Here is a 27,725-nt window from a genome sequence, read left to right on the forward strand (position 1 = left end):
GACCAAAAGACCGGCGACACAACAAGGTAAAACAACACAGTCTACGCATCAATAAAAGCCAACAATGGCCATGAGCAGTTTCACTGAGCCGACGTGTGAGTGTATAAGAGTTTGTATGTACATGAGTTGTCCCCTTAGGAAGGGACGTCAGACAGGGTCTTAACAAGTTCTCCAACAAAACACAATAAAAGTACGGGAAATTTGGAGCTTTTATTTAGCCTAATAATTAATAGGGCATTAAGTATGACAAAATAATAATTCGCAGTTTGTATTTAGGGAATTTGAGCAACGATTTAAATGGTAATTATCAATAACCTTCCGGGCGACCAAAAGACCGGCGACCAAACGACCGAGTACCAACCAACCCTACACCGATAATTTCTGTATCGCCATATTGTGAATAATTATTGTGAGCCTGCATCAAAAATCCTATCGCATCGTGAGCTATCCATAGGTTTCCACCTCTAGCGCATAAAATAAGAAGTCAAATGACTCCATAGCTTCAGTCCAATACAGCCATTTGATGGTACTTGCATTAAAAAACACACATTAAATGTGTCCAATAAAAGCATAGTTACCAATATTGACATGGTAAAAAGTTTTATTACCGATCCTTGTTCTGCATGTACAAATACCTATAAAAGGTGAACATTTTCACTCTTTCATGTACATTTTTGCAGCAGGAGGTTCACTTTGGGAGCGACAAGAGGACAGAGCGGGACAACACAAGATAGTGAAATTGACCACCGACACATCTATCAATATTGTCTGTCCCCATTCCCCCGCAAGTCCCCCTAACCCCTCCCCCAAAATGTCATTCAAATACCTCAGTGTCACTTGGACTGTACATTCTTGGTCCAGTGACGGGCTGCATACATTATGGGAGGCGGAAGGATTTGCATTGCCATGATTCAGACACATTACGCTCAAACCATGCAACAGACATCATAAAGTACTTCATGTATGTATATGTATATATACATATATGCATATAGTATATATAACTATATATTAAAATCATTATGTGCAGCATAAATGACCAGAAATCAAATCGGCGACAGCGATGGGAAAATTTCAGAGATGGGATGTTCAATATTTCCCGCTCAGAATGTAGTTTTGCCACTAGTTTCGTATCAAAGAAGGGCAATGTTTTTTCTGCTTAGGTGGGTTTGCGCCACGCTCCTGCTCGCGGATCTCTTCGTCTTTGGAAACGGTGGCGGAAAAAACGGAAAGAGAACTTGAAAAGAGTTTAAATGCAATTGAGGACATGACGCTCACAGCCACGACTCAAAGAGCCTTTGTGTTAAAAGACTTAAAATCCACAAAGAACCCAACATTACACGAGGGTCATAAAAGCGGGAGGAGGTGGCATGGGAAGGCGGGGAAGAATTAGTCAAGGGCCAATAGAGAGAGAAACTAAGTTGTCTTTTTTTGGTTTGTTTTTTAATCATCTCGTCTTCCGCCAGCTTCCTCCGTTTCTCTGCATGCAGTGTGAGTGTTTGCGGGTGTGTTGAACATTCACTTTTGATTCCCCTGATAATGTAAGGTGGTGTCGTCAAACAGAGGGTTTTTCACTTCCATCTCGCCGGTCTGTGGAAGAGAGAACAAGGACGATTGAGTTTGGAAACCATCAGGGTGAATTGATACCTTGTTTAGATCAGTCAGTAAACGTCAGCGAATGTCTTGAAAAGATTTTTGCACATTTAGAACAGTAGTGTCGAAAAAAAATTGTGAACCGGGCCACTTTCAGAAAAATCAAATGATGCAAGGGCCAACTTGAAAACCATCTACTTTCATTGGTTAAATAAATGAACTGAATTGTGTTAAAAATGTTTTTTCAAATGTATTTCGTTTGTACCTCGACATACGATCAATTTGAGATACGAGTAAAATTTTGGGCAAATATTTATCTTGAGATACAAGACAAATTTTGATATTTGAGCATACAGCAGACGCGAGAGGCTGCTCATAAGAACATCACTCTTGCTCGTTTTGTGTTTTTGCTGCTTTTCTGTCTTAATAATTTGATTTGGTGATTCTGAATGATCCTATTTACTTTGATTTGCTTTGTACTTTGTGCTTTTGCTTTGTTGTTCTGTCTAATCACCCTCTTGCTACTGCCACAATGAAATTTTCCGAATACGGGATGAATAAAGTTCTCCAATCCAATCCAACCATGGGCACTGTCTCTCTGGTCGCAACTCCCTCGTGTAATGTTTCTACGAGCACTGGGCAGAGAGTTACATTTTTTCTGTGTTTTTTTATTCTTCCCGCTGCTAATACGAGAGTAGTACTACTTCCCGGGCAAAAAGTGGTCGTGCGTTATCCTATTGTCAGGATATTTTTGTGCATCATTTTCGGAATATTTTGAAGGGAATACAAAAGCAACCAACCCTTGATATTGACTGAAAGTTAGGGTGGAGGGGGGGCAAATAGAACCCACCTGGGAGAAGAAAGGTATAAATATTTAAAACAAAATTATAATTAAGTTTAGTGTAAGGTTAGATTAAATTTATTTTTGAGTGTGTCTGCATCGTAATCCAAGTTCATTTAAATTTGTTTATGTTACGAGCGCATTGCATAGCAAAAAGTCACCCCCCCTCTCTGTCACAATTTCTCCCTCCCGCAAAATCTGTCTAATTTTAGTACTATTAAACACATTTTAGTACTATTAAACCACTAGTTATTTGTTACTTTGTTAATAAATGGCGAATTCGGACAAATAAAAATGTTTTTCCAATCCAATATCCTGTTTTTTGTGTTTTTCAGAAGGTTGGAACAAATTAATTTGTTTTTAGTTCATTTCTATGGGAAACGTTCATTTGAGTTACGAGTAAATCGACATACAAGCTCAGTCCCGGAACGAATTAAGCTCGTATCTCGAGGTACCACTGTATTTCAAGAGTTAACTCATTTGCCAGCTACACCAGAGAACTTCCACTTAAGTTAACCTAAAAATAGTAATTTAACAATTTTAATCCCATAATTTAAAGTTTTTTCTTCTGATTTCAAGTCAACCTCCCATTATGCCAAGAGTAGTCTTTCTTTCATACATCCCAGAAATCTCAGCCCGTAAAACCAAAGCCAAGTACCGGTTCACGTAACATAAAAATAAGCAGCAAAATGACTTGACATGAATGAGGAGGTGAAAATTGTGAATCAGGGGGTGGCTTATATGCGAGAAATTGTAAAATTCAACGACTTTAAGGCAATTTTAAGGGTGCGGCTTATATGTGAGTAAATACGGTAAGTTAAGCAGCTGCTGTGTGAGTTTGCACGTTTCCGAGTCTGCGCACCGGTGCAAGGCCAGGACACTCGTACACTGTGAAGTCACCCGCCTCTTCTTCGTCAGAGGTGACTTCGGCGTCAATGACTTTTTGTTCTGGTTTGTGACTGTAAAACAAAAATAAAATGAGAAAAAGCAGTTCCAGCATTCTGTTCAATATTTACAGAATTGAATCGGGCCAAACGTAGAACCAAAAACCTACTTTCCAATAGAAAGCATCTGCTGTTTTTGGTGTTGATAGTGGTACATTTGAGCACTTTGTGCCAGAGTTTTATCCCCAATCTGCAAGAAAGAGGAAGTGTTAGGTGACACCGGAATGCGCACTTCAGACAGTTCTGTATCTGAGGCCGTGTTTTAACAGAAGCAGGAAAAGAAAGTGAAACTTGGCCGACAAACGCACGTACCGATTTACTGGCCCCTGTGGAGGCGGTCACACCTGCTCCCCTGAAAGCGGGATAGTCCACCTTCTGAGCAAGGCGTGATTCTTTTTGCAACCTGCGGTGAGGCATTGAGATTGACTGAGATATCAAACGGGGGGATTGGAGAAGGTGCACTTAAGACTTCACTTACTTGACATAGCAAACTGTCGCCAGGATCAATGCTACCGTGCCAACCACCACAAAAAGGGAGATGACAACTGCAGGTCGAAAAAAAGAGAGGAGAATTAGATTAAATTAGATTAGAACTTTATTTCATCCCGTATTCGGGAAATTTCCTTGGTTGCATTAGCAAGACAGACACACAAGACACTGTAGACCTAGGTAAAAAACTGGAGCCACACACAGAAAGTTCACAAGGTGGGGACCTTCTCCAGACTGAGACTGAGGTTAAATATGCAGAATCACTCTTTCAAGATGATCAGCATAGTCCCTTAGTAGTCTGGAGGTTTTAAAGAATGAATTTTAAAGAATAAAAAAATGTTCAATCCAACAGTTTTACCTTTTATAGTATAATATATACATTGGAGCATTAGTTGCTTTTATCACATCACTCTTATCCCGCCTTAAATCCACTAATCTGGACTTTACCTGGGCTCAACTCATGTTTAACCTGGTGCACCACTGCCATTTCCTAGAAATGCTGCAACAGCCAAGCAGTTTCTGAGGGCGTTTTCACACCAGGAAAGTCCATAGTTTGCTTTCTTTGTTTCCTTTACACGTTTGAAATTTATTTGACTTTTTTTGCAAATCATATCTTGAAAAAGTTGGGTTGGATCAGAAGTGAAAAAGTCAGCATTGAGACATTCCGTAATCAGAGAGTATTGATGCAACGTTGATATTCTGCCCAATATTCTTGCCGTGTTGCTCCACGTCGAACCCCGACTCACGTTAGCCTGTGGCTACGGAAGTCTGTTATATGCACTCAGGTCTCTATGTAATCAGATTTGTGTCAAAACAATTCAAACAAAACTTTTGGCATCAACAAAACTTTGCAATTTGCAACTTAAAAAAAGACTGAGCAAAATAATAATACACAAGCAAACAAGAAAATTTGGCACCAAAAGGAAATGTCTAGGTAGCGAGAACGTTAAAAAGGGAATTGTAAATTGTAAGGGTGGAATTCTTCTACTTTTCAGATCACTGTTTGCCTGTATTTCATTATTTTGCAGTTGCAACTTGCAAAGCTTTCTTTAATTCCGAAAGTTTTGTTTGAATCAATGTGATTCAAACAATTTCAGCCCTTGGTTCAAACCACGGCGAGGTTGCTTTCACACATAAAGCAAACCGCAGCAGAGACCAGTCGCAGGTGAACAGAATCCCCCCTTCTCAGCAGCGAGGTATCGGATCAGCTGTTTGGTCCATAGTAGAGTTCTATGGTTTGTATTCACACTAGCCCAAAATGTGCGCAGGGTTGACTTTTGGTTTAGTTTAGTAACCCAAAGCAGGGCAGCTGTGAATACGCCTTAAGATAGATAGATATTTAGTATGAAGCAGCGTTAAGTTGAAAAGTAGAATTGATGGCAGTGATGAATGACTCAAACAGCCTCGGGATTTTTTTTTTGGCCTCATGTGACTCAATACTCACTGATGATAATCTTATCGTCCTTGTGTGCATTCTCGATAAGAGGACCCGCTCGTCCGTCCACTCCTGTAGGCCGGGGGTTGGACGTGTTGGTAAGACTCGTTCGGCCGGAGCCGGTGGCGGTGCCGTTACGAGCTCTGGCTGAAGAGCGATCTTGATCAGGCTGCCCCTCTTCGGAAGCAGCTACTTTACTTCCGGCGTTGTTATGGTACACCGCCCCTAGTGGTGGTAGAGGAACATGCAAAAGAGATATCATTACTTGAGAAGACCCCCCATGTTGTCAGACCACAACTACGTTTACGATTTTTTTTTAAACTTGATTTTTCAATTGTTTCTTCAACAAGTACGTATAATGAAAAGATACAAAACTAGATTACACTAGAACATTTTATTAACTTAGAAAATCAAAAGTTACATAGTAAAAATGTTTCATTTTCCGGTTAACTATATTGTATTGACAGTAACAAGGCTAGAAGAAGCTAAGCGATAGAGGTTGTTTTTGTCAGTTTACAAAGAGAATATTCCAGTGAGTCTTGTTATATTTCTTGTCTATGATTTTTTTTCTGAGGGGTTAATGTGTGAATATTCCTCGTTTTTAAATTTAATGCTTAAGCATGATCTTGATCATAAAACTGCCAAGGCCTACGGGAAACCTACACAAATAGGATCTGTTCGGTTGGACATAAAAAGTACTTACCAGGGGGTTTCAAATGTGGTTCGGGTCTTTCGATCGCAGACACCTCCTGTTTTTCAATATAGGAGTGTATGAAATCAATCTCTTCATCCAAGTCTGGATATAATTGGGCTTTATCTAAAAGATAAGAGCAAAATATATTATTCATCTACTGCATATAGAGTATAATGTCAGGTAGTCCTGCCTCAATTGTCCCAGAAGGGTTACAATGCTGCCACTCAGCTCTTAACTGGGACACATAAGATTGGGCTTGTGAATCCTGTTCTGCTGTCTTTTCCCTGGCTTCCTTTGCACTTTAGATTCCATTTAAAAATATGTTTTATTCAATCTGGGGTCAGCGGACAAGCTACCCCTGCATCAACCAGAGTCAAAGATGAATCGGAGTAAATCAGTAACGCACATCAGACAAGTAACTCAATGGTACATTTTTGATGCCCATTTAACCATATAAGACTTGAGCCAGATGCAATTTACATTCTTTGTTTTTGTTCATTATTTTATTACAGTCACACTTTGAAAATTGCATTGAATCAATTGCTTTACGTTTATGTTCATTTTTTTAAATTATAGACAGAACTTTTTTTTTAGCTCCAGTTATTATAGAAATACAGTGGTACCTCGACATACGATCTTAATCCGTTCCGGGACTGAGCTCGTATGACAAGTTTCTCGTAACTCGAGGTAAAGTTTCCCATTGAAATGAATGGGAAACAAATTAATTCGTTCCAACTCTCTGAAAAAAACACCAAAAACAGGATATTGGATTGAAAAAAATGTTTTATTTCTTATAATTCGCCATATATTGACAAAGTAATAAATAACGAGTGGTTTAATAGAAATAAAGTGTTTAATCTAACTAAAATTGGGCGGATTTCGCCGAGGGGAGAGAGAGACGCACAAAAGGGGCGGGGGGCTTCGGTTTGATTTCAACACGACGCACTCGTAAACAGAACAAACACTCCACCCTCACGTTCGCTATCCATGGGCTGTTTGCTGTCGTACTATTCCCTTCAAAATATTCCGAAAATGATGCACACAAATGTCCTCACAATCGGAGAACGCACGACCACTTGCCAACGAGCAGCAAGCAGTCTTATCAGCGATCGCCCCGCTGCTCATGCGAGCTACAGGGGCGCTGGCTAGCGGCTCCTTTTAGCTTGTAGCATCTGTGTTTGCATCCCCTCGAACGGCGACTATGATAGAGTTTCTACCGGGGATGCTGTTGCGAGCCAGTGCCCCCGATGTTCTTATGAGCAGCCAACGAGCAGAGTCTTTTATCAGCGATCGCCCCGCTGCTCATGGTAGCTTCGGGGGCGCTGGCTAGCGGCTCCTTTTAGCTTGTAGCATCTGTGATTGCATCCCCGGGGATGCTGTTGCGAGCACGAGTATACTTCATTACCCAGAAAGCCCTCTTTTCCCCGCGCATGGGCGTTGTGCGTTTCCTGGTCTGAATAGCTCATCCGGTGCTCGTAAATATTGTTATACGTACACGAAAGATATGCAAAAAAAAATGCCATGGCCACCTGGCTTGGTCGCATAACGAAATTTTGACCGCATCACGGGCGAATTATTCGATCGAAATTTCCCCCGTAAGACGAGCATTCCGTATGACGAACGGTCGTATGACGAGGTACCACTGTACTCATAAGTGTAATAATTTGCATTACAATGATATTTTCCTGAGACAGAGCATTACAGTCATAATTCAGTGGTGTCCAATCTGCAGCCTGCTGCTCAGTTTTTATTGGAATATCTTCATACAGTGGTACCTCGAGATATGAGCTTAATGCGTCTGAGCTCGTATGTCGATTTACTCGTATCTCAAATGAACGTTTCCCATTAAAATGAACTAAAAACTAATTAATTCGTTACAACCCTCTGAAAAAACACCATAAACAGGATGTTATATTGGAAAAACATTTTTATTTGTTCTAATTCGCCATCTATTAACAAAGTAACAAATAACTAGTGGTTTAATAGTACTAAAATGTGTTTAATATTATTTAAATTATACAAATTTCGTGGAGGGTAGGGGGGGACTATTTGCACGACAACACGCTCGTAACATAACATAAACAAATTTAAATGAACTCGGATTATGATGCAGAAACACGCAAAAATAAATTTAATCTAACTTTATACTAAACTTAATTCTAATTTAGTTTTATATTTTGATACCAGTCTTCTCCCGGGTTGGCTCGATTTGCCCCGCCTCCACCCTGACTTTCAGCTGCAGCTAAAAGAAACCTATTGAGGGTTGTTTGCTTTTGTCTTCTCTTCAAAATATTCCGAAAATGATGCACACAAATGTCCTCACAATAGGATAACGCACGACCACTTGCCAACGAGAAGTAGTATACTCCTCTAGTATAAGCTCCACCATTCTGCACTGACTAACGGGGAAAAAAAATACTGAAAAAATGCAACGCTCCGCCCAGTGCTCGTAGAGACATTACACGAGGGAGTTGCCGGGAGAGAGACGGTGCCCATGATGTTCTTATGAGCAGCCTCTCGCGTCCGCTGTATGCTCGCATATCAAAATTTGTCTCGTATCTCAAGATAAATATTTGCTCGAAATTTTACTCGTATCTCAAATTGCTCATGTCGGGGCACTCGTATGTTGAGGTATTACTGTACTTTGGAATATTTTGGAGCATGTAGTCCTTAATTCTAGCTTCCATTGACAGTTATAAATCAAATCCACTTCGACTTGGAGACCTGGTACTGACTCATCATGGCTAATTACCATTGATGAGTTTAAAGTTTGCCCTTGCTTTATTTGATTTATTTTTTTAAAGCGTCCCTCGAAGAAAAACGTTTGGACAACCCCTGTCATAGTCAATAACGCTCAAGAGTTATTTGGATTTATTATTCGTTTTAATGTAAAAAAAAATGTTCTTGGTATTCATTTGCCTAACCAACGCGTGTGCCAGTAGGTCTTGCCTTTATTTGTTTGTTGACTGGTCGGTAAAAGGAGACAATACGAAACTGACGTTTAACAGCCCTTTGGGCCAGACAGTTTGCCACATTCCTGCAGTACATCACGGGTCTCCAGAGCAACCCTGGCTACCAGGATATACATGCATGTGTGCGTGTGTGTGTGGCCGGGGGAGGAAGCACAGCAGGGGGTAGGAGCAATCAGTAAAAACTTGCCTCGTTGACTCCCAGTAAATGTGCTACCTTGACAATAGACTCAAAAGTGCAACTAATGGTGGCGATCAAAGCGTTCCTGCAATAAAGTCACCCTGCAATAGATCATAATCTCAATGTAGAAGGGTGAATCATTTAAAAAAAAAAAACGATTGCTTGGTCATTTGAAGTAGTGATGTTTTTTTAAATGTATTTGGTCAACCACTCTAAAGAATGATTACAGTATGCCTTTGTCTCCTAGTCAACCATCTGGCTGAGCCGGTGTGCAGGTGAGGAGAAACTAGCACTTTCCCCACCTCCTTTGTCAAGTCCCGACCCCCCCATTCTGCGCGCTGCCATTTAGTGCACATCGTGGCAGGTGTCTTTGGGGAAGGATGCACCATCTGTACCTAGCAGGTGGTTGTGAGCTCCAGCAGTGCTGCTGTGCTCACTTTATTAGGATTAGCCACATCAATCTGCTGTGTGTAGCCCCTGCCGCCTCATAGGATGGAATTCTGCATTACAACGACACAGCCGAAGCGTTCATATACATACTTGTCTACTCCACTCGTGGGGAAAACAACTGTAGTAATTCTATATTTGCAATTATTTACATTACATACGTATTGGTTCACTGCCGTTGATTTATCATTATGCAAGCTTATGCACAGAAGTGAATGTTATTTCGTAAAAAAAATGTCATTTTCTCTAGCAATAAGAGAGGAATTTATATATCCATCCATTGTGTGAGCTTTGCTGCAAAGAACTTGCTTGTAAGAACTACGTAAACGCTAGCAAGGCCAGTGTTTCCCAACCACTGTGCCGCGAGCAATGGTCAGGTGTGCCGCGGGAAATTGCAAGAAGTCAAACAATGTAATATTTAGAGAAAAAATAATATGAATATAAGGAGATTAAAATTGAACGATTACAACGTTAAAATAAAAATATGATGAACGTTAAATTTTAGAATATACTATTGCAAGATTCAAATTGTTGAACAGTCATTTTGATGCTTATTTTTCTTCTAACATGAACCAGAAGTTGTTTGGTTTTGAGGGCATCAACATTTGCCGACGTAAAGTCTGTGAGCACAACATTTTTTTTGTAATATTAGGAGATTTAAGTAATATTTGGATAAAAGTCATAAAATTATCCGATTAAAAACATTACATGACTTATTTTTGCATCACTCGAACTGGAAGTTGTTCGAGGTATGTAGACATCAACTTTTGGTGACATTAGGTCAGTGTGAAAAATTAGATTTTCGAATAATTTTGGAGGTACATGTGATTCCTGCTGATAACATTTTGATGAGAATGACTATTTTTGATATAGGTGACATAGTTTTAAATTAAAAGATTTTCAGATGGTGAGGTCCCTTGAGGTTTTTTCAATGCAAAAAGTGTGCCGCAGCTCAAAAAAGGTTGGGAAACACTGAGCTCGGGTGTCGTTTTGGGCTATCACCCAGAAAAGGAGCATTTTTTAAAAAAATAAATCTTATTCGTGGGTTGGTTTACAATTGCACTTCATAAACGACCCTTTCCTATCTTTTTGTTCTAATTTATTTAGATTGTATTCCATGTTTTACTCCTAAATCTTATCTTAATTTGTTAGGAATTGCGCCTCGTCATCTTCTGTTCATTGAAGACAATAAAAAAAACCTGTAAAAAGAGAAATCCGACTGCTTCTACCTTTGTATTTTTCATTTAAGGACGAATTCTTCATGACCACAGGGAAAACTAATAGTTCTGCTTTGAACTCTTGCACCAGGCCCACACTTTTATAGAGAAACTTTTCCTGTTTGAACGGAGACATTGAAAATAATGCTTTCTGGTTTAGTCAGGTTTTGTTTTTGTGTGTTAATGATTAAAAATAATGAGTTTTTTCTTCTTATAAGAAAATAAGAAATGACACCGAGTGAACTAGACATGCAGAGACCAATTCAAGGTGGTCATTTACATTACAAAGAAACTGTGATAAATGCTGTGTGGTTCCTCACTAGCTGCTTAAGTATGCACACCTTCAGTCACGTAAGAGAGTTTTGTCACTCGCTCGATAATAAGCCGTAACCCCTCGAGAGTGGCCTATAGGGGGTAGTTGGCTATTCCAAACAAATAGTAAAAGACTCAACAAGAGAGCCCCTGACACGCATGTGCGCTGTTATCTTTTCCCACTCCAAAACCAATCAAGCACCCCCAACCTTTAAACTATCCATGTTTATGGTTATTTCTTCCAGGGTTCATTCCAAATTCAAGAAAAAAGACATAACAAACAACGTTAAAATGCAATTTAAGTTCATCGTATGTTTTTAGCAAGGCAAGGTGTATATGTTTGTGAGCCATTACGTACACTAATCAAGGATACATGTTTTAAATTAACCTATTGGCTAATTTCCCCAATCACGACATTTTTTTCGAATGAATTCATTTTAATGACTTGTGAGACTAAAACAACAATTATAACCAAGAGAAAGTTTTTTTTTTTTTTACTCCTTTTTGTGGATTTTTTTAAATCCATTTTTTGGTCGTGCCATTTAAAACATGGTCATCCAACTTTTCACAAAGTTGTTTTTTTAATGAATATTTGAGAGAAAATATGCCATTATGCTGTAAAAAGTATCAAAAATGAGCAGCTCAATATTCTGTGGTTAAATCATTAAAAATACTTTGTCAATGAGGTCTATACAAAGAATGAAATAGAAAATAGTTCAATTTAAAATTACTTTTAATGACTTGTAAGACTAAAACAACAATTATAACCAAGAGAATTTTTTTTACTCATTTTGTGGATTTAAAAAAAATCAATTTTAAATATGCCTTGATTGTGACATTTAAAACATGGTCATCCAAATTTTCACAAACAAATCTGTTTTTTAAATGAATATTTGAGAGAAAATATGCCATTATGCTGTAAAAAGTATCAAAAAGGAGCAGCTCAAAACATTTGAATCTTTAGCGTTTCAATTATTTCTGTGGTTAAATCATTAAAAAATACTTTATGTCAATGAGGTCTATACAAAGAATGAAATAGAAAATAGTTCAATATAAAAATAGATTTATACGACAATAAAAATGCTTCGGGATGAAGAAATGTCTTCAGTAAAATGTGTATTTAATGGGCTTTAAATATGGGTGTCACAATGAAATCAGATGAACTTGAACCTGAATTACTGAGATACAGCAGTGCTAGTTGTTTGTGGCTCTTTTAGATCATTAAAGGAAATGCTGGTCTCTCACTGAGAGGTTCACGCATGAACTCTAGTGCCGTCTTGTGGGCATTCGGGAGAAAATTCATTCATTTTCAGCCGTGCTTGAAGAGGAAAAAAGAAAAACTGCATGCTGTGAGGATTGAAGATATTAATCCTCTAATTGCCGTGCTCTTTTCACTGTTTTCAGGTTGACAAATGGCCACGGAGAAAGATAAGGAAGGAAGAAAGGTCATGGATCTGTATTTCAGCCTCATTTCCATTTTAGAGAGAGTCACAACTGATAGGCGATAGGAAGAAAATCTACAATATATATGTTATGTGAAAAATGAATCCATTCTCTACAGCAGTGTTTCCCAACCTTTTTTAAGATGCGGTACACTTTTTGCATTGAAAAAATCTCAAGGCAAACCACTAGCTGAAACTGTCGCCTATATTAACATTATAAAGTCGTTCTCATCACAGTTTTATTGACACAAATTAAAATCCCCCTCCCCCAAAAAATCCCAAATCTATCTTTTTCACACCAAACTAACGTCATCAAAGTTGATGACCCCGAACAGCTTTTAGTACGACTGATGTCGTAATAATTAATCCAACGTTTTTTTAAACCTTATTTTAGTTTTTGACTTTTTCTCCCAATATTACGCAAAATTAATGTGCTCACAGAGACCTTACGTCACCAAAAGTTGATGCCCCTGAAACCAAACAACTTCCGGTTCATGTACCGTAAAAACAGGAAAATGACTTAAATCTCATTATATTCCGACTTTTTCCCTCCCAATATTACTTCAACCACCTAACATTACGAAAAGAGCCATTTTGTGCACACGCAGACTTAACGTCGACAAAAGTTGTAGCCTGGAAAACCAAAGATAACTAGATAATAAAAAAATATTATAATTAATTATTTTATATTTATTTATTTTGTTATAATTATAAATATATATTTATTTATTAAATAATTTAAAAAACTAAACAAAGATAATGACATAAAACTAAGCAACAAAATGACTTTAATCTAATAATATTACGATTTGAATCTTGTTATCGTACAATCTATGATTTCATATTTCAATATAAACCTTGTAATAGTTCGATTTTAATCTCTTAATATTGAAATTTCTTTCTTGGATTATTACGATGTATGACTTCTTGTAATTTCCCGCGGCACAGTGCTCTACAGCACTTTTTCTTATTGGTGTGGCGGGTCGAACTGACCCAAGGAAGGTTAAACGGACTTCTAGGAAGGTTAAACTGACTTTTTGCGTGTAGGGCACAAATAAACTATTCGTTCATCTTCTATACCACGTGTCCTTGTAAGGGTAGCAGGGGTTGCTGGAGCCTATCCCATCTGATTTCAGGTGAAAGGCAGACTACACCCTAGACTGGTCGCCAGCCAACCATAGGGCACACAGAGACAGACGACCATTCGCACTCACAATCATACCGCCACTAGCGGGAATCGAGCCCATGCCTATCTGGACCGGTTTATACAGATAAATTACTAATTTTTGGCAGGGTTTGGATGAACAACTGTTCTTAGAAGAAAAGAAAATATGTAACTTGTGCTGTATATCTCTTCAATATACAGAACATAGAAACACCTAATTGTTAAAGGAGGAAAAAAGTGAACAAAAAAAGTATATCTTTTAAAAGATAAGGTGGTAAAATATTTTCTAGAGTAAATAATTTATGAACTGCCAAAGCAAAATGGAGTTGGAAGTCTAAAACAGATTCTGAGAAAAAGGCAAAAATGTTCCATCAGATGATCTTTTTGAAAATTGACATTTCCTCTAGGAATATTAAAATCTCGCTTGTCATGAAATAAGCAAGATGACATGCATTGTTTGTAGATTATATAACATCATAGAGAATGATGCTTGACAAAAGAAAGGGCACTATGGTCATCTTTTGCGGATGCGATGTAGAGCAGCCCTGCCTTTGTCACATACGGTACATATTGACTGTAAACGAAGAATGAAACATGCTTGGGGATAATGGCATAAAGGCATGGAGACAGTGTTTGCACATGGAAGGCCACTCCTGAACGTCAAATATGAGCTGATTTACATTCTACAAAGCACTGTCTGTTCAACCCTGTGTTAACCTGCTATATCCTGCAACCTTCTCAGACTAGGAATGTGACATTTTGATTTCAGATTACAAACAGAATGCTAAAACGGAACAGCACAGCATAGGGAAGGGTCTTGGTGGATTTTCGTCTTATCATCTCAGGTGTCCGTAAAAGTAAAAAAATAAGTAAAACCATGAAAGTGTTGGGATTAAAAATTCTTCAAGAAGAGCGACCGTCGGATTGAGTGCCCCTTTTTAGTCATCCCGTCATAGTCTCAGGGTTCTGTTTAAAGTGCAGAGAGCATCATGATGATCAAGGAACACACCAGGCGGGCCTGAGATATTGTTGTGGAGAAGTTTAAAGTTGGATTTGGATACAAAAAGATTTCCCAAGCTTATTACATCACAAGGAGCACTGTGAAAGCATCGTTGATTTTTTTCTGGGGATTTTTTTTTTTTTTTAAACAAGACTTTGTTTTTTTAAGTTCATAAAAATGTGAAAATCCACGCTGAAACTCGTAAGCCACTCCCCTGCCCTCCGCTTGCTACTAGGACTCAGCACTGAAAAAAAGGTAGGTATAATAGGGGTAATCCTACTTTGCGTTTTTTGTTTATAGCGGCCATGTCTGGTCTACATTAACCGCGATATTCCAGGGATTACTTTATTGAAATCACTGCATCTACATGAATATTTACATAAATAAAATAGTACAGTGGTACCTCGACCTACGATCAGCTCGACCTACGACATGGGTACGATGAAAATTTCAATCGAATAATTCGCCCGCGATACGATCAAAATTTCGAGCCAGGTGGCCATGACATGAGAGGCTGTTTATCATTGTCTTTTTTTGCCGCATCTCTTTCGTGTATATCAGATATCTACGAGCACTGAACGGTTTCTTTCGCCTACACATGGACCAGAAAACGCACAACGCGCATGCAAAAAGAGGGCTTTCTGGGTAATGAAGTATACTCGTGCACACAACACCCATAGCCAATGGCACCCTTTCTCAGAATAAAACTTCATTACCCACAATCAATACGTGGGAAGCTCAGCTATTGCATTTCCTGTTATTCTTTCTAAGGAAAGAAGGTCCCGCGATCGTTCTTTAAAGACTATTTCTCGTTGGCAAGTGGTCGTGCGTTATCCTATTGTGAGGACGTTTGTGTGGATCATTTTCGGAATATTTTGAAGGCAATATACAACAGCGAACGTGAGGGTGGAGGCGTGGCAAACCGCTAACCCGGAAAATGAAGGTAACAAAAGACAAAACAAGAATTCAGTTTTGTGTAAAATTACATTAAACGTATGTTTGAGTGGGTCTGTATATATTTATCCAAGTTAATTTAAATTTGTTTGTTCCGTTTACGAGTGCGTTGTCGTGGAAAGTCCCTCCTGTTTTTTCAGAGGGTTGGAACGAATTAATTTGTTTTTAATTCATTTCAATGGGAAACGTTCGCTCGAGTTACGAAAAGCTCGACATACGATCTCAGTCCCGGAACGGATTAAGAGCGTATGTCAAGATACCACTGTATTTTATATTCACTTTTCTGTGGTGTTCGACCAATAATTTGAGCCAAGTTTCTACTGATGACTCTCCTGCTGTTCCTGCTGCAGAGCCATTTGAATTATTAATCCTGGAGCAGACAGAAACCCGTGCCTTCGAGACGAACACATGGTGACACATTTCAATTTCTGCAACGTAGAGTGAACGCGTGATAAAGATTTATTCTTGCAGCGTGGCTCCCCTGCAAAATGACATTATATTAATTGAAGAAAAGTGAGATCTATGGCAAGGGCGCTCGAGTGCGGGGGTGTCGCGCATATTTGTTGCGGCAGCGGTAGAGGTAGGGCGAAATTAAAAAATAAATCCCCGTGAGGATCACATCACACTGCGCCATCTTTGTCAGAAACATGGACGCCGTGAGGAAGAGGCCAATTGAGCGAGTGGCGTCACAGGGATGTGGAGGGCAGAGAAGAGAGAATGGGATGAGATAGTATATGAGACACAGTGACAGACAAGGGATATTAAAGACATTAGCCAAGATGGACAAGTCAGCAGAGGAAGAGACCAAATCAATAAGCTTGGCGCAATCACACAACGAAATGGCGGCAAGACACGCAAAGAATAAAACAATAAGCCCTCATCATTTACTCTAGCTAAAAAGGTGATCTGAACATTTTAACCTCTACAACTCTGTCCCTACTCACAGAATCAGCAATTTGCAGTTTAATGATGTTTTATGGGACACCTTAATTCATTGGTTTCCATTGACGACAATAGCCCTCCAGTCCTTTTTGACTGTGGAGGGTGGCAGCGATTGCCATTAAATGCAGTGAAACATCATCACTCAATGTTAGCCTTTACAATTGAAATTGATTTAATGTCTATAACAGTGAAATGCAGTTAAGGAGTGAAGTTGGGAGAAGATGCACGTGTTAATTTTACAGCTCGTGAAATGCTATGCCTAGTAAAGTCTTTACATCCAGTATTCACCCTTTTGCTTTTTATGACTGCTGTGGAAACGTTTTTGTAGTGCACAAAGTCGTTCATCGACTACGGGAGTCCTCGGGTTACGGTGTCTTCAACCTACGACATTTGGACTTCACAACACCTGTGCCTCTTCTGCCCCCTGCATCATAGTTTCTGCTTTATTTTAACATTGTCCAAGGAATTGCTCACATTGTACCATTGTGAAAATGGCGATTGTAAAGATGAAGCTATCAATTTAGTCTGATAAAAGTATATATCGTTCAATTGATTATAAAACACCATAAAATTAAGTGCGCATGAGGTTTGTGTGAGTTTTAGTCCAATCAAGGTGAAGTCCTTTGTGTTTTACACGACACTATCTGTCGAATTGAATCATTTCCGTTCACTTGAGCAGTGTTTCCCAAACATTTTCTAGCAGAGGCACACTTTTTGCAATGCAAGATGTAATCTAATTTCAATCTAGGTCTCCTATATTTACAATATGAAGTCAATAAGTTATAAGTAATAAATTATGAGTAATAAATTATGTACTGATTTTATTCTCGTACTTTTATGACTTATTCTAAAATGACTGTAATCTCTTAATATTACGCGAAACACAGTTTTGTGGTCACACAGACATCGCCAAAAGTTGATGGCTGTGAAACTAAACTTCCAGTCCATGTTACATTAAAAATAATCAACAAATTGACTTTAATCTTGAAATATTAAGATTTGAATCTTGTCATACTATAAAATAGATTTATTGTTCGTTAAATGTCAATTTTAATCTCGGAATATTACAATGTATGACTTATTAGCAGATAATTTCCCACGGCACAATGATTGGGAAACACTGTATTAGAGTGATGGGAATCAATTTATGGGTATAAGGCAGTGAAATTGTAACGTTGTACCATGATGACGATGTCTCTTCCTGGGCACACAGCGACCCATTTCGTTCTCCACCAGCAACGGGAGGCAAGGGCCACAGCTCGAGGAGCCGATCTGGCAAAGATGGCGTCCTTCTTTGGCACAGTCGATGTCGTGAGGGCACGCTCTGCCGGCTGCGAGTGAGAGACAAAACACACAGTTGAAAGGAATCCTTTAAAAGTGACCTTTGCAGTAAAGCTGGCTTACTATCCACATGCCTGCTTCCGTAATGCTGATTAATCTAAGACAATAATCAGGTTTAATTAAATATTTCCGATTCAAATCATTCTGATTGATGACACGTGACCTGATCTATCCGATCTGGTGTTTCCGTGTGCCGCAACATTTAATGTTAACTGCTGTTTTACGCGCAGATCTGTTGAAACACCAAAGAACTGATCAATGATGGCCGCGTTTCTCATCGCAAGCAAAGTAGTAGGAAATATTTTCACTCTTTTATTAGAGTAACACCCAAGACACACTCTTGTCCTCATCACATTAACACATTTTCGGCTCCATGACAACCTGCAAAATTCATTAGCCTATAATATCAAAAGCACTTTTCGGTCCCAGCCAGCATTCCTGACTTTCTCATGGACTTCTTGTAAAAAGTTCACCATTTCCTGTTTATTTGTCATCTAGGTGTGCGATACTGGTGTCATCTTTGAGCGTTTAGATGAAAACTTTTCAGCAACTTTCTCTGAATAACATGTTTTCACAAAAGTAAACATCAAGGAAGACAGAAAAAAATGCAGTTTGATACCTTTCCAGTTCACCGTCGACATGGTAGGATTTTATTTAAGGAGAAATGACTGATTTTTCACTGTGCAACAAATGTACCAAGTCGCACCAGCCAAAGAATACACACTGAAGAGAAAAATATACAGACGCTCCCCTACTTACGAACATTCAACTTACGAACAACGGTACATACGAACATGTCTGCAAATTGCGTTTAAGTCCAAAAATGTTCGCAAGTCCAATTTTGTATTTCGCGTCTTTTTCGGAGTAGTACTTCTTTCCGCCGCTAATACCGACGCCTGGCGCTGTGAGAGCTCAGCTCACCCAGCATCTACCTTCTTCGTTGCAATGCGGAAGTGCGTGAATGTATCTCCAGTGTGCAAAGAACCTTTTTCATTTGTATCATTAAATATCTCATGCATCCAATATTGAATATGGTTGGTAAAAAGCTAAAGGCTTCTATTGAGGGAGTTGCAAGGAAGAGGCAAGCCATTTCATTTGAAACGAGTGGCAATAATAACGAAGCTTGATGCGCGTCAGAAAGTGGTGAGCGTTGCACATTCAGTACCATTTATAAACAGAAAGATCGAGCAGCAGGACCCAAATATTGAACGTTGCACAAAGTTTGCAAATCAATTGAATGATGCCATACAGTGCTACTGCATCATTTATGATGAAAAAAAGAAGAAAACTGTGCAATCGTCATTAGGTCGCTTCTTTTGGCCAGTTTCTAATACATAAATCTATCTCTCTCTCTACAGTACTGTACATATTCTCTCCATTTTATTAAATGTTTTTTTTTTCAGTACAAACCAATGTGTGTTACTTATACAAGCCTTAAACATACAAATGCACTTATATAAACCTTCAATATACTTATATAGGCCTTAAACATAAATTATAATACAAAATATAGCACTAAATCAACTTACAAACAAATTCAACTTATGAACAATCGCTCGGAACCAATTGCGTTCGTAAGTTGAGGAGTGTCTGTATATACACTCCAGTGCAAAAAAGTAAAAATGCTAAAATGGAGAAAGAAATACAGGCTAAATAAGAATCTGTAAACATTTTTTTAGATAACTCTAGCCTAAAAAAACAACATAGTCTGTGGGTGGTCAGAAAAAACAAAAAACACCAAAATACATTGCACTTAGACCTGGGTGATAAAACAATGACAATTATGGACAAGCAATTTTTCTCAACAATAACAAAACCTTTTGAGAATAGTGGATAAATATAAACTGCAATTACACCACCCAGACACCACAAAGCTGATATAACATGAACGCTAGATTGCAAGGAACAGCTAATCATTTAGCATGATGAACAATGGTGGTTAACGCAGAGCATGAAAGCGAAAGGACTATATGGCACAACCAAAATGAGCTATTATGAGATGCAGGACAACACCGAGCCTACCCACTAAAAGATCCAAGTCTCCCTGTCGGTTTTTTCCATTTCTTTTTCTTTTTTTTAAATGCCTCCTAAATACACGTGAACAAACAGCAGCCTTATTGAAAATTTCCTTAACTCCTTTTTAACCCACTCTCCTCATTTGAGGACAGTCTGTAATTATTTTCTTTTTTGATAAAGGAGTTTCCTCATATGCAAATGTTATAAAAAATGTTGCAAACATCTAAAACTCGTTAACTTGGGCTAAATTCATCCAACTCCTTTAAATTCTTTTTTTTTAATGGCCAAATGTGAGGTAAATGTACATAGTTTCTTTTTGTCAGGCTAAAAATAGTCTGCTTGGCAATAGTGTTGATGTATTTTGGTTTGAAAGCAAATTTATAAAAAAGATGCCTGTCAAAATATCTGCATTTTATTATTCATCACGTTTCAGTGTAAAGAGGGAGTTGTTTTACCTTTATTGCACAACAGAACAACAAAAACACTTTTTAAAAACATCATATTTTATATTCTCCTTTCTTTTAAAGTAATGTAATGTATTTATTTTCATAATTGAATAACAAAAGTAATTTATTTACAAATTTGAAAGACAAAAGATGTGATAGTTAGTGATAATCATCGATGGACTGATTAGATTTGATTTTTATCTTGATAATTTTTATAACCCAGTTTAGTTGCACGAGTATTAGTCGTAGTCCCAGCCTAACTATGAAAAAAGTTTTAGTCAGGAAAGTATGTTAATTTAAGACTGGGGTATTCATTTTATTTCAGTTTGGGCTTCGAACAGAATTATAACTAGAAAATTAGCCTCACGCAAATCTCGGTAGTGGGAATACACAGTTGCGATGGACAAAATAAAAAGAGGTTAACGTCATGTGTGGCATCATGTGTGTAAGTCAGTTGATTTGCAGTACTATCTCAAAGCTACAAATGTGGAAATCTTCCTGGCGAGAGTGCACTGTGTATGCAGTAAATTAAGTCTTTTTTCAACAAAAAAAAAAATGTTTTTCTTTTGTTGAAACCGTTCCCCTCCTCTTGCTTTATATTTACGTAAGAGGAGAGTATTAGTCAGGGCGAGATGGCTGCATGAGAGATTCAAGTGACCTCCATGGCAACAAGGATTGTGATTTCAGGGAGGGACGTGAGATTTTGAAGGAGCGCATGTTCCGAAAGGGAGTGCTGGTGAGATGGAGAAGGCACAAGAGTGATGTCGTCTTTGCTTTATTGGCTTTTCCATCTATTCATTTCTATCCACTTGTAAGAAATTATTACCTTTCCCAAGGAGAGTATGTTTTCACAAGAACAGGTGAAATGTTGAAATATAGTGTTCTCGAAAATTGGTCATCTATGGCCTGATGAAAATGAAAAATAAATGGCTAACCAATGACTTAGCTGAAACAAGTAGACTGAGGGACTGTCTATTTCTGCCGCTCTTCGGTTTGAGCAAGCAGTCAGGAGTTAAGAGCTGATGACAAATATTTATTGATGACAAATAACGCCTGTCAGCCACATAATTTTTCCCTGATCAAATATTTTGTCTTTTATGCTGAATGAGGTCATGCCACTGTCATTTGGTGTGCAATGTTGGTCTGAAAGACGTATTTCTCGTAATAGCTTTGATGAGCATCTCAATTATTTTTACCCCTCTGCATCATCACGGAATCTATCTTGATCATTCACTGCCTTCAAAGTCATGACCTTTTAAAAAGGCTATTAATATAAACAGGGTTGAGTCGTTGAAAAAAAAGTGACAAATTAAGTTGACACAAGAATAGATGAAGTATAAATATTCTTGAATTTGTCACGCAAAAGACGGGAATGACTCATAATGCTATTTTAAGGCATGTTTGAATCATGGCTTGAAAAAAAAAAAGGGATGAAATATGAATTGGCTGGGCCTACAGACTGGAATTTAATCAAAAGGAAAACCCCAATGGAACTAAACGTCACAGAGCTTGTTAAGGAACTGGAAAAATGATCTGAATGCTGTCTGTCCTATCACCAGTTGAATACCTAACTTGTATACTCATAAAAGATTATCTATGGGTACCTAAAACTAATTTCCTAAGGGTTGGACTCATCCGGTTTGCTTTAGCGTGGCATGTTGCAAGGTGGGACATTGTAGCCAGGAGTCAAAATACTCAGTGTTTCTCTTTTACTGTGACATGTAGTGGTTTGTCACTGCTACGTGTGGCGCTTCAGAAACAAAAAGTGCTAAAAATAGACCCTCTTAAAAAATTCCAAAGGGTTGTAGGGAAGCAGAAAATCCATTCTTTCCATCAGGGGAGATATGTAAAGTTTTCAGTGAAACTAATATGCCAAGGAGATTTTTGACTCTTCTGAAGCATGTGATTAAAGAGTTAAGGTCATTTTTTAAAATCTTTTTTCTGATTAGGATCCTTTTCATCTAATCTCATTTTCTGAACCGCTTTATCCTCATTAGGGTGCGGGGGGATGATTGTATTTTTTTTTCAATTTCTATTGTTGTATTGTTCAGCACCGTGCTCATGTGCTGTAGATTGGGGTCTGTGGGGCCCCTGTTTGGATCAAGATTGGGTTGCCAGGGCTGGGTTCGTTGACTAGTTGTGGGTGTGGGCTCGGAATGGGATATTTATGTGCCCCCCTTTCGAAGGCTGGTTTGGGATGACTTGGACAGGCTGAGGTTACCATCATGGGCCCTGGAACAGGGGTCTATCGACTATGGCCACAGGCAGAGGAGCACGCACAGACAGGGCTGTTTGATGGCTCCCATGCAGCACTTTCATTTTCTGTATAACTAAAACGCACATTAGAGTGGGCTCACGCGTGACTAGGTGCGACTAGACACATAAATACATAAAACAGTTGATGCCGAGATTAGTTAAAAGTAGAATGGCGATTCATTTAGACTCACAGTTGACTTCTTTATACTGAGTTCTGCAATACACATTACTTACACCTTACCCCATCACACTCCTATCTGACCTATCTTGCCTTTTCCTCCTATCTTTCAGTATCAGTTCCCTACATGTTATCGCCCTTGTGAAGAGTAGTCATACTGATTAGCGATGCTATCTACATTAGGATGCATTTTCAATCATATTTTATATCACTATTCTCTTTCTCTCAACCACTAAGCATTTTCTGTCCATCTGCATTCTCTGATTAACAACATGATAAACAACCATAACCAAAGTACATCAAACTCCAATGTGGCACAGTAAAACTGTTGGAGGCATTACAGATATTTGTTAGCATATTAAGATTTTTTTTTTTTTTAAATGAAAGTCCATAAAACCAAATAATTTTGATTGTCTCGTATGTTTATACATCAGTGTTAGTTGGCTTTTTAAGCTTCTCAACTAGTCATTCCTGAGCAGTCTGATGAGTTCCGTGGTCTTCATAATGCTGTTGATTGCTGTTGTTCTCTTGGGTATATGTATATGGATTTTTTTTACCAACATATTTCCTGGATTTAGATGGGTCTGCGATTCGGGGAAGTTTGTGTTCAGTTGGCGGACATACAGACTGGACATTTTGAGTCGACACAAGCATTATAATAATAGGGTGGGAATTTCACAGGTGCCAATCAACAGTTACCATAAATAAATGAAGGGGAATGTATTCTGGGCATGTGCACAGGTAATAATCCTTCACAGACATACAAGCATAGAAAGCATAACTCACTCTTACCGGTCTTAGCAATGTGTTTGTCTTTTCAGTTCTTCTGTCTTTAGTTTATTCTTAACTTCTTGCTTTTCCATATTGCGGAGGGGAAGATTATTAAGAGGGCGGCGTTCATGTGACGTGCACAGACCATGTTCTGGCTCTGCGGCTCTGCCTCCAATTGCAATTACATTATAGTGCCTTCTCTGTATTATTCCAAATTATTTATTTTATAACAAGTGTTCCTTAGTTTAGTATCCACACATCGTTTTAGTATACATTTTTTTTCACCCGGCCCGACCCGACCCGAGATTGACATTTTAGGCCCGATACGACCCAAAATTTGGGTTCGGGCTGTGGGAAAAGATCTCACCTAGAAAACATCCAAACTCCACACAATGCTGTCCCACCTGGGATCAAACCCTCGACCAGAGGAACTGTGAATCCAACGCACTAACCACTTATTCACCACGCCACCACAGAGAGAACGACAAAATAGAAAAGAATGACTTTTCACAGCCTGGTGGCTGATTTCGAACAAATAACTACTTCTATATCTGCTTCAGCGGCCAGGCTTGAGCCCCAAAACGGAAAATGGATTGTGAGCGGATGTTTTTATATACCAGGGAGCCACATGTGGCTCTTTTGATGGGTGCATATGGCTCGGAATTAAAATATGGAAACCAGTGGTGAGAGAGCCGAGTCCCGAACGCACCAATAAGAGCGTCATGTCGGCACTGTAGCATTGATTTTTTAAATTAGAGTCTTTTACATCCATTCTCTCATTGATACTCATTGAACTCATTGATATTCATTGATTAGCAACAGCGTAACAACGTTGTCAAAAGAATTCAGAGACTTTTTGTACTTTAAAAGTGGTAAAATGACTAAAAAAAATTACATTTTCATGTATGTTAAATTGTGATTATGGCTCTCAAGCAATAATAATAATAATAATCGGACATAGGCTTTGTCATCATCATTGACTCGACAAAAGCCTAATTGTCATCACACCCAGAAACTGCGTATGACGATTTGCAAATAGGAATTGTTTATGGCTCTGTCTTTCAGAAAGGTTTCCGACCCCTGTTATATACTCTAGATCAGTGTTTCCCAACCAGTGTACTGTGAGCGATGCTCAGGTGTGCGGCGGGAAATTACAAGAAGTCATACATCGTAATAATCCAAGAGAGAAATCTCAATAATAAGAGATTAAAATCGAACTATTACGAGGTCAAAATTTAAATATGAAATCATAGATTGTACTATAACAAGATTCAAATCATGATATTATGATATTAAAGTGATTTTGTTGCTTATTTTTATGTAAAGTAAACCGGAGACTCTTTGATTTTCCAGGCTTCAACTTATGTCGACGTTAAGTCTGTGTGAGCACAAAACGGCTCTTCTTGTAATGTTAGGAGAAAAAAAAGTCGTAATATTATAAGATTTAAGTCATTTTTCTGTTTTTACAGTAGGTGAACCGGAAGTTGTTTGGTTTCAAGGGCATCAACTTTTGGCAACATAAAGTCTCTGTGAGTACATGACTTTTTGCATTATATTGGGAGAAAAAAACGTTGCATTAATTATTTTAACACCAGTCGAACTGAAAGCTGTTCGCGGTCTGCGGACATCAACTTTGATGACGTAAGATCGGTGTGAAAAAAAAATAGATTTTGGAATAATTTGGGGGGATTTTTTTAATTCCTGATAATAAAACTGATGAGAACGACTTTATAATGTTAATATACGACATGGTTTTAAATGAGAAGATTTTCAGATAGTGGTGTGCCTTGAGATTTTTTCAATGCAAAAAGTGTGCCACAGCTCAAAAAAGGTTGGGAAACACTGCTCTCGATATCTGAATATTTATGTCCCCCCACAAGTTGAAGAGCGACAGCATATAAAAAGCCTGGCACAACACAGGCTGGCAGGAAATAAGCGGTGGAGTGGACCGTTTACTCCTATTGTGTCGATTTCCTGACGCACTGATGGCATCCAGGAAGTGAGTATACCATTTCAAATCGAGTGGAAAATATTTCTCGTAGGCATTCCCCACTCAATCTGTGCATGTGCCGTTTATTTCCCGTGAGCGTACAAAACGAGAGCATGGTTCGCCAATCTCGTATGCCTTTAGCTGTCCCCGGGGAGCTCATTAATTCAAGTATTTAAAGACAGCGTATGATAACACTCCAATGTACATAGCAATATAGTATAACATTCAAGGTAAAAACAATACCTTGTATGGAGCCCATTAATAATTACAATTGCAAAAATAGAAACTAGTTTTGAGATGGGTGTTACAGTGAATTATTGATCCCGTCAGTGATCAATTTCCCTAATTTCACTAAATTTGATGATTTTACTACACAAAAGAAACTCAAAAGGGAAGTGAAAGTACGTTTATATATATATATATATATATATATATATATATATATATATACATATACATATAACATACGTTCAGCAACACGCACATTTATTTATGTATATATTTATTAATTAACTTATTTATTACCCATCTATTTATGTCCAAATGTATTTTCCTATATCTGCATTCTCATCCTCTTGCTACTGTGACAATGAAATTTCCCGAATACGGGATGAAGAAAGTTATCCAATCCAATCCAATTATCTGGAATGATTTTTACAGAAGCCACCCCAGTTTGTATCCGTTCCCCTAATTTTAGGTCACGCATAAGTTAAGACACTTTTTTTTTAAATTCAAAAGGCATTTTTTGTCAATGAACCTCTGTTGTGTACCTTTAACATGAGCTATTTTAAAGATCTTCAACTGCGTGGTGGAAAATGTTGCCTAATTGACCTATAAAGAAGCATCCTGTCTCATAAATGGCTTCAGTAAATGTGTTAACTTTCGTGGAAAGTGTGTTTCTTATCACGAATGAAACAGATAGCTCCTTTCCCATGCTAATCTGCGTCAAAGAATCTTACGCAATGCAGGTACGCTTCGTGGAAAATAGGCATCACTATTTAATTTACGACATATGCTAGACAGAAAATAAATGTTTCCATTAAAATGAAGAATGTCAAATAAACTCCCTATAATACATTTCAATTGACCCTAAACTTTTTACATTATTTTTCAAAAGCCTGGTCACAGTAGTATCAATGCATTTGATCACTTAATCATTTTGTAAAGCCTTTTTAGATGATCCTTTACGTTTTTGGAAAATCTTGTTTCTTATAAACTATTTTACTACCATTGACAGTTGTAGACACCAAATCAATTTCAATTGTAAAGGCTGGCATTCAGTAATTCTGTTTTAGTGAGTGTGATGACTTTGACACATGACGCAGAGGCACCCTCCAAAGTTCTTAGATAACAAGCTTCGCAATTACACCAAAATACAATATTCAACCACTTTATTTTCCCTCTTCAGCAGAGTGTGATCAGAAACGATAATTTCAGTCAGGAGGCAAGCTTTCACTATGACTTCCTGGTTCCAAAATCCTTTTACAGTAATCCCCGAATATCGCGGCTTCACTACATCGCAGATTTTTTTCTGGGGGAAAAAATGTGTTTACATTTTTTTAATTATTATTATTATTATTTTTTGAGTTCATAAAAATGTGAAAATCACGCAGAAACTCGCAAGCGGAAGTAACTCCCCTGTTTTCCGCTTTCTACTAGGAAAATGGTGGAAAACAGAGACTCAGCACTGAAGGGGAAAAAAGTATTTATTTTTATTTATTTTTAAGTTTAAAAAATTGTGAAAATCCATGCTGAAACTCAGAAGTGGAAGGCACTCCACTGTCTGCAGCTTCCTACTAGGGCTCAGCACTGAAGAAGAAAAAAGGTAGTTATAATAGGTGTGAGACTACTTTGCGTTTTTTGTTTATCGTGGCCATGTCTGGTCTACATTAACCGTGATATTCGAGGGATTACTGTACTTCGATAAAACATTCACTAACACATTTAAACTGTACATCGGAGATGTAGGCGATATTGCAGATGTCTGAAGATGACACACACAGTGGGTCCCGGTCTTTGTTCCAACCGATCCAGTGCCAACATTTTAATAAATAGCACCTGACTTTAATTAACTGATTACACTTGCATAAGGTATCCTCTTG

At 38.2% G+C, this 27,725-nt stretch overlaps 1 protein-coding gene across 1 annotated transcript in view; it reads right to left on the minus strand.

Moving 5' to 3' along the window:
• Positions 1-583: 583 nt before the first annotated feature.
• Positions 584-27,725, minus strand: part of npdc1a (neural proliferation, differentiation and control, 1a) — a 33,565-nt gene continuing 6,423 nt past the window's right edge. Inside the window, exons 2-9 of the mRNA XM_077622286.1 lie at positions 17,807-17,956; positions 6,006-6,119; positions 5,312-5,527; positions 3,857-3,923; positions 3,691-3,781; positions 3,489-3,568; positions 3,297-3,393; positions 584-1,590 (exon numbers count right to left, since the gene is read on the minus strand). Coding sequence (XP_077478412.1) covers positions 1,519-1,590; positions 3,297-3,393; positions 3,489-3,568; positions 3,691-3,781; positions 3,857-3,923; positions 5,312-5,527; positions 6,006-6,119; positions 17,807-17,956 — 887 coding nt within the window. The 3' untranslated portion in view covers positions 584-1,518. The remainder of the gene's footprint in view (positions 1,591-3,296; positions 3,394-3,488; positions 3,569-3,690; positions 3,782-3,856; positions 3,924-5,311; positions 5,528-6,005; positions 6,120-17,806; positions 17,957-27,725) is intronic.

This window comes from Stigmatopora argus, chromosome 16 (assembly GCF_051989625.1).
Source record: "Stigmatopora argus isolate UIUO_Sarg chromosome 16, RoL_Sarg_1.0, whole genome shotgun sequence".
NCBI classification, from domain to species: Eukaryota; Metazoa; Chordata; class Actinopteri; order Syngnathiformes; family Syngnathidae; genus Stigmatopora; species Stigmatopora argus.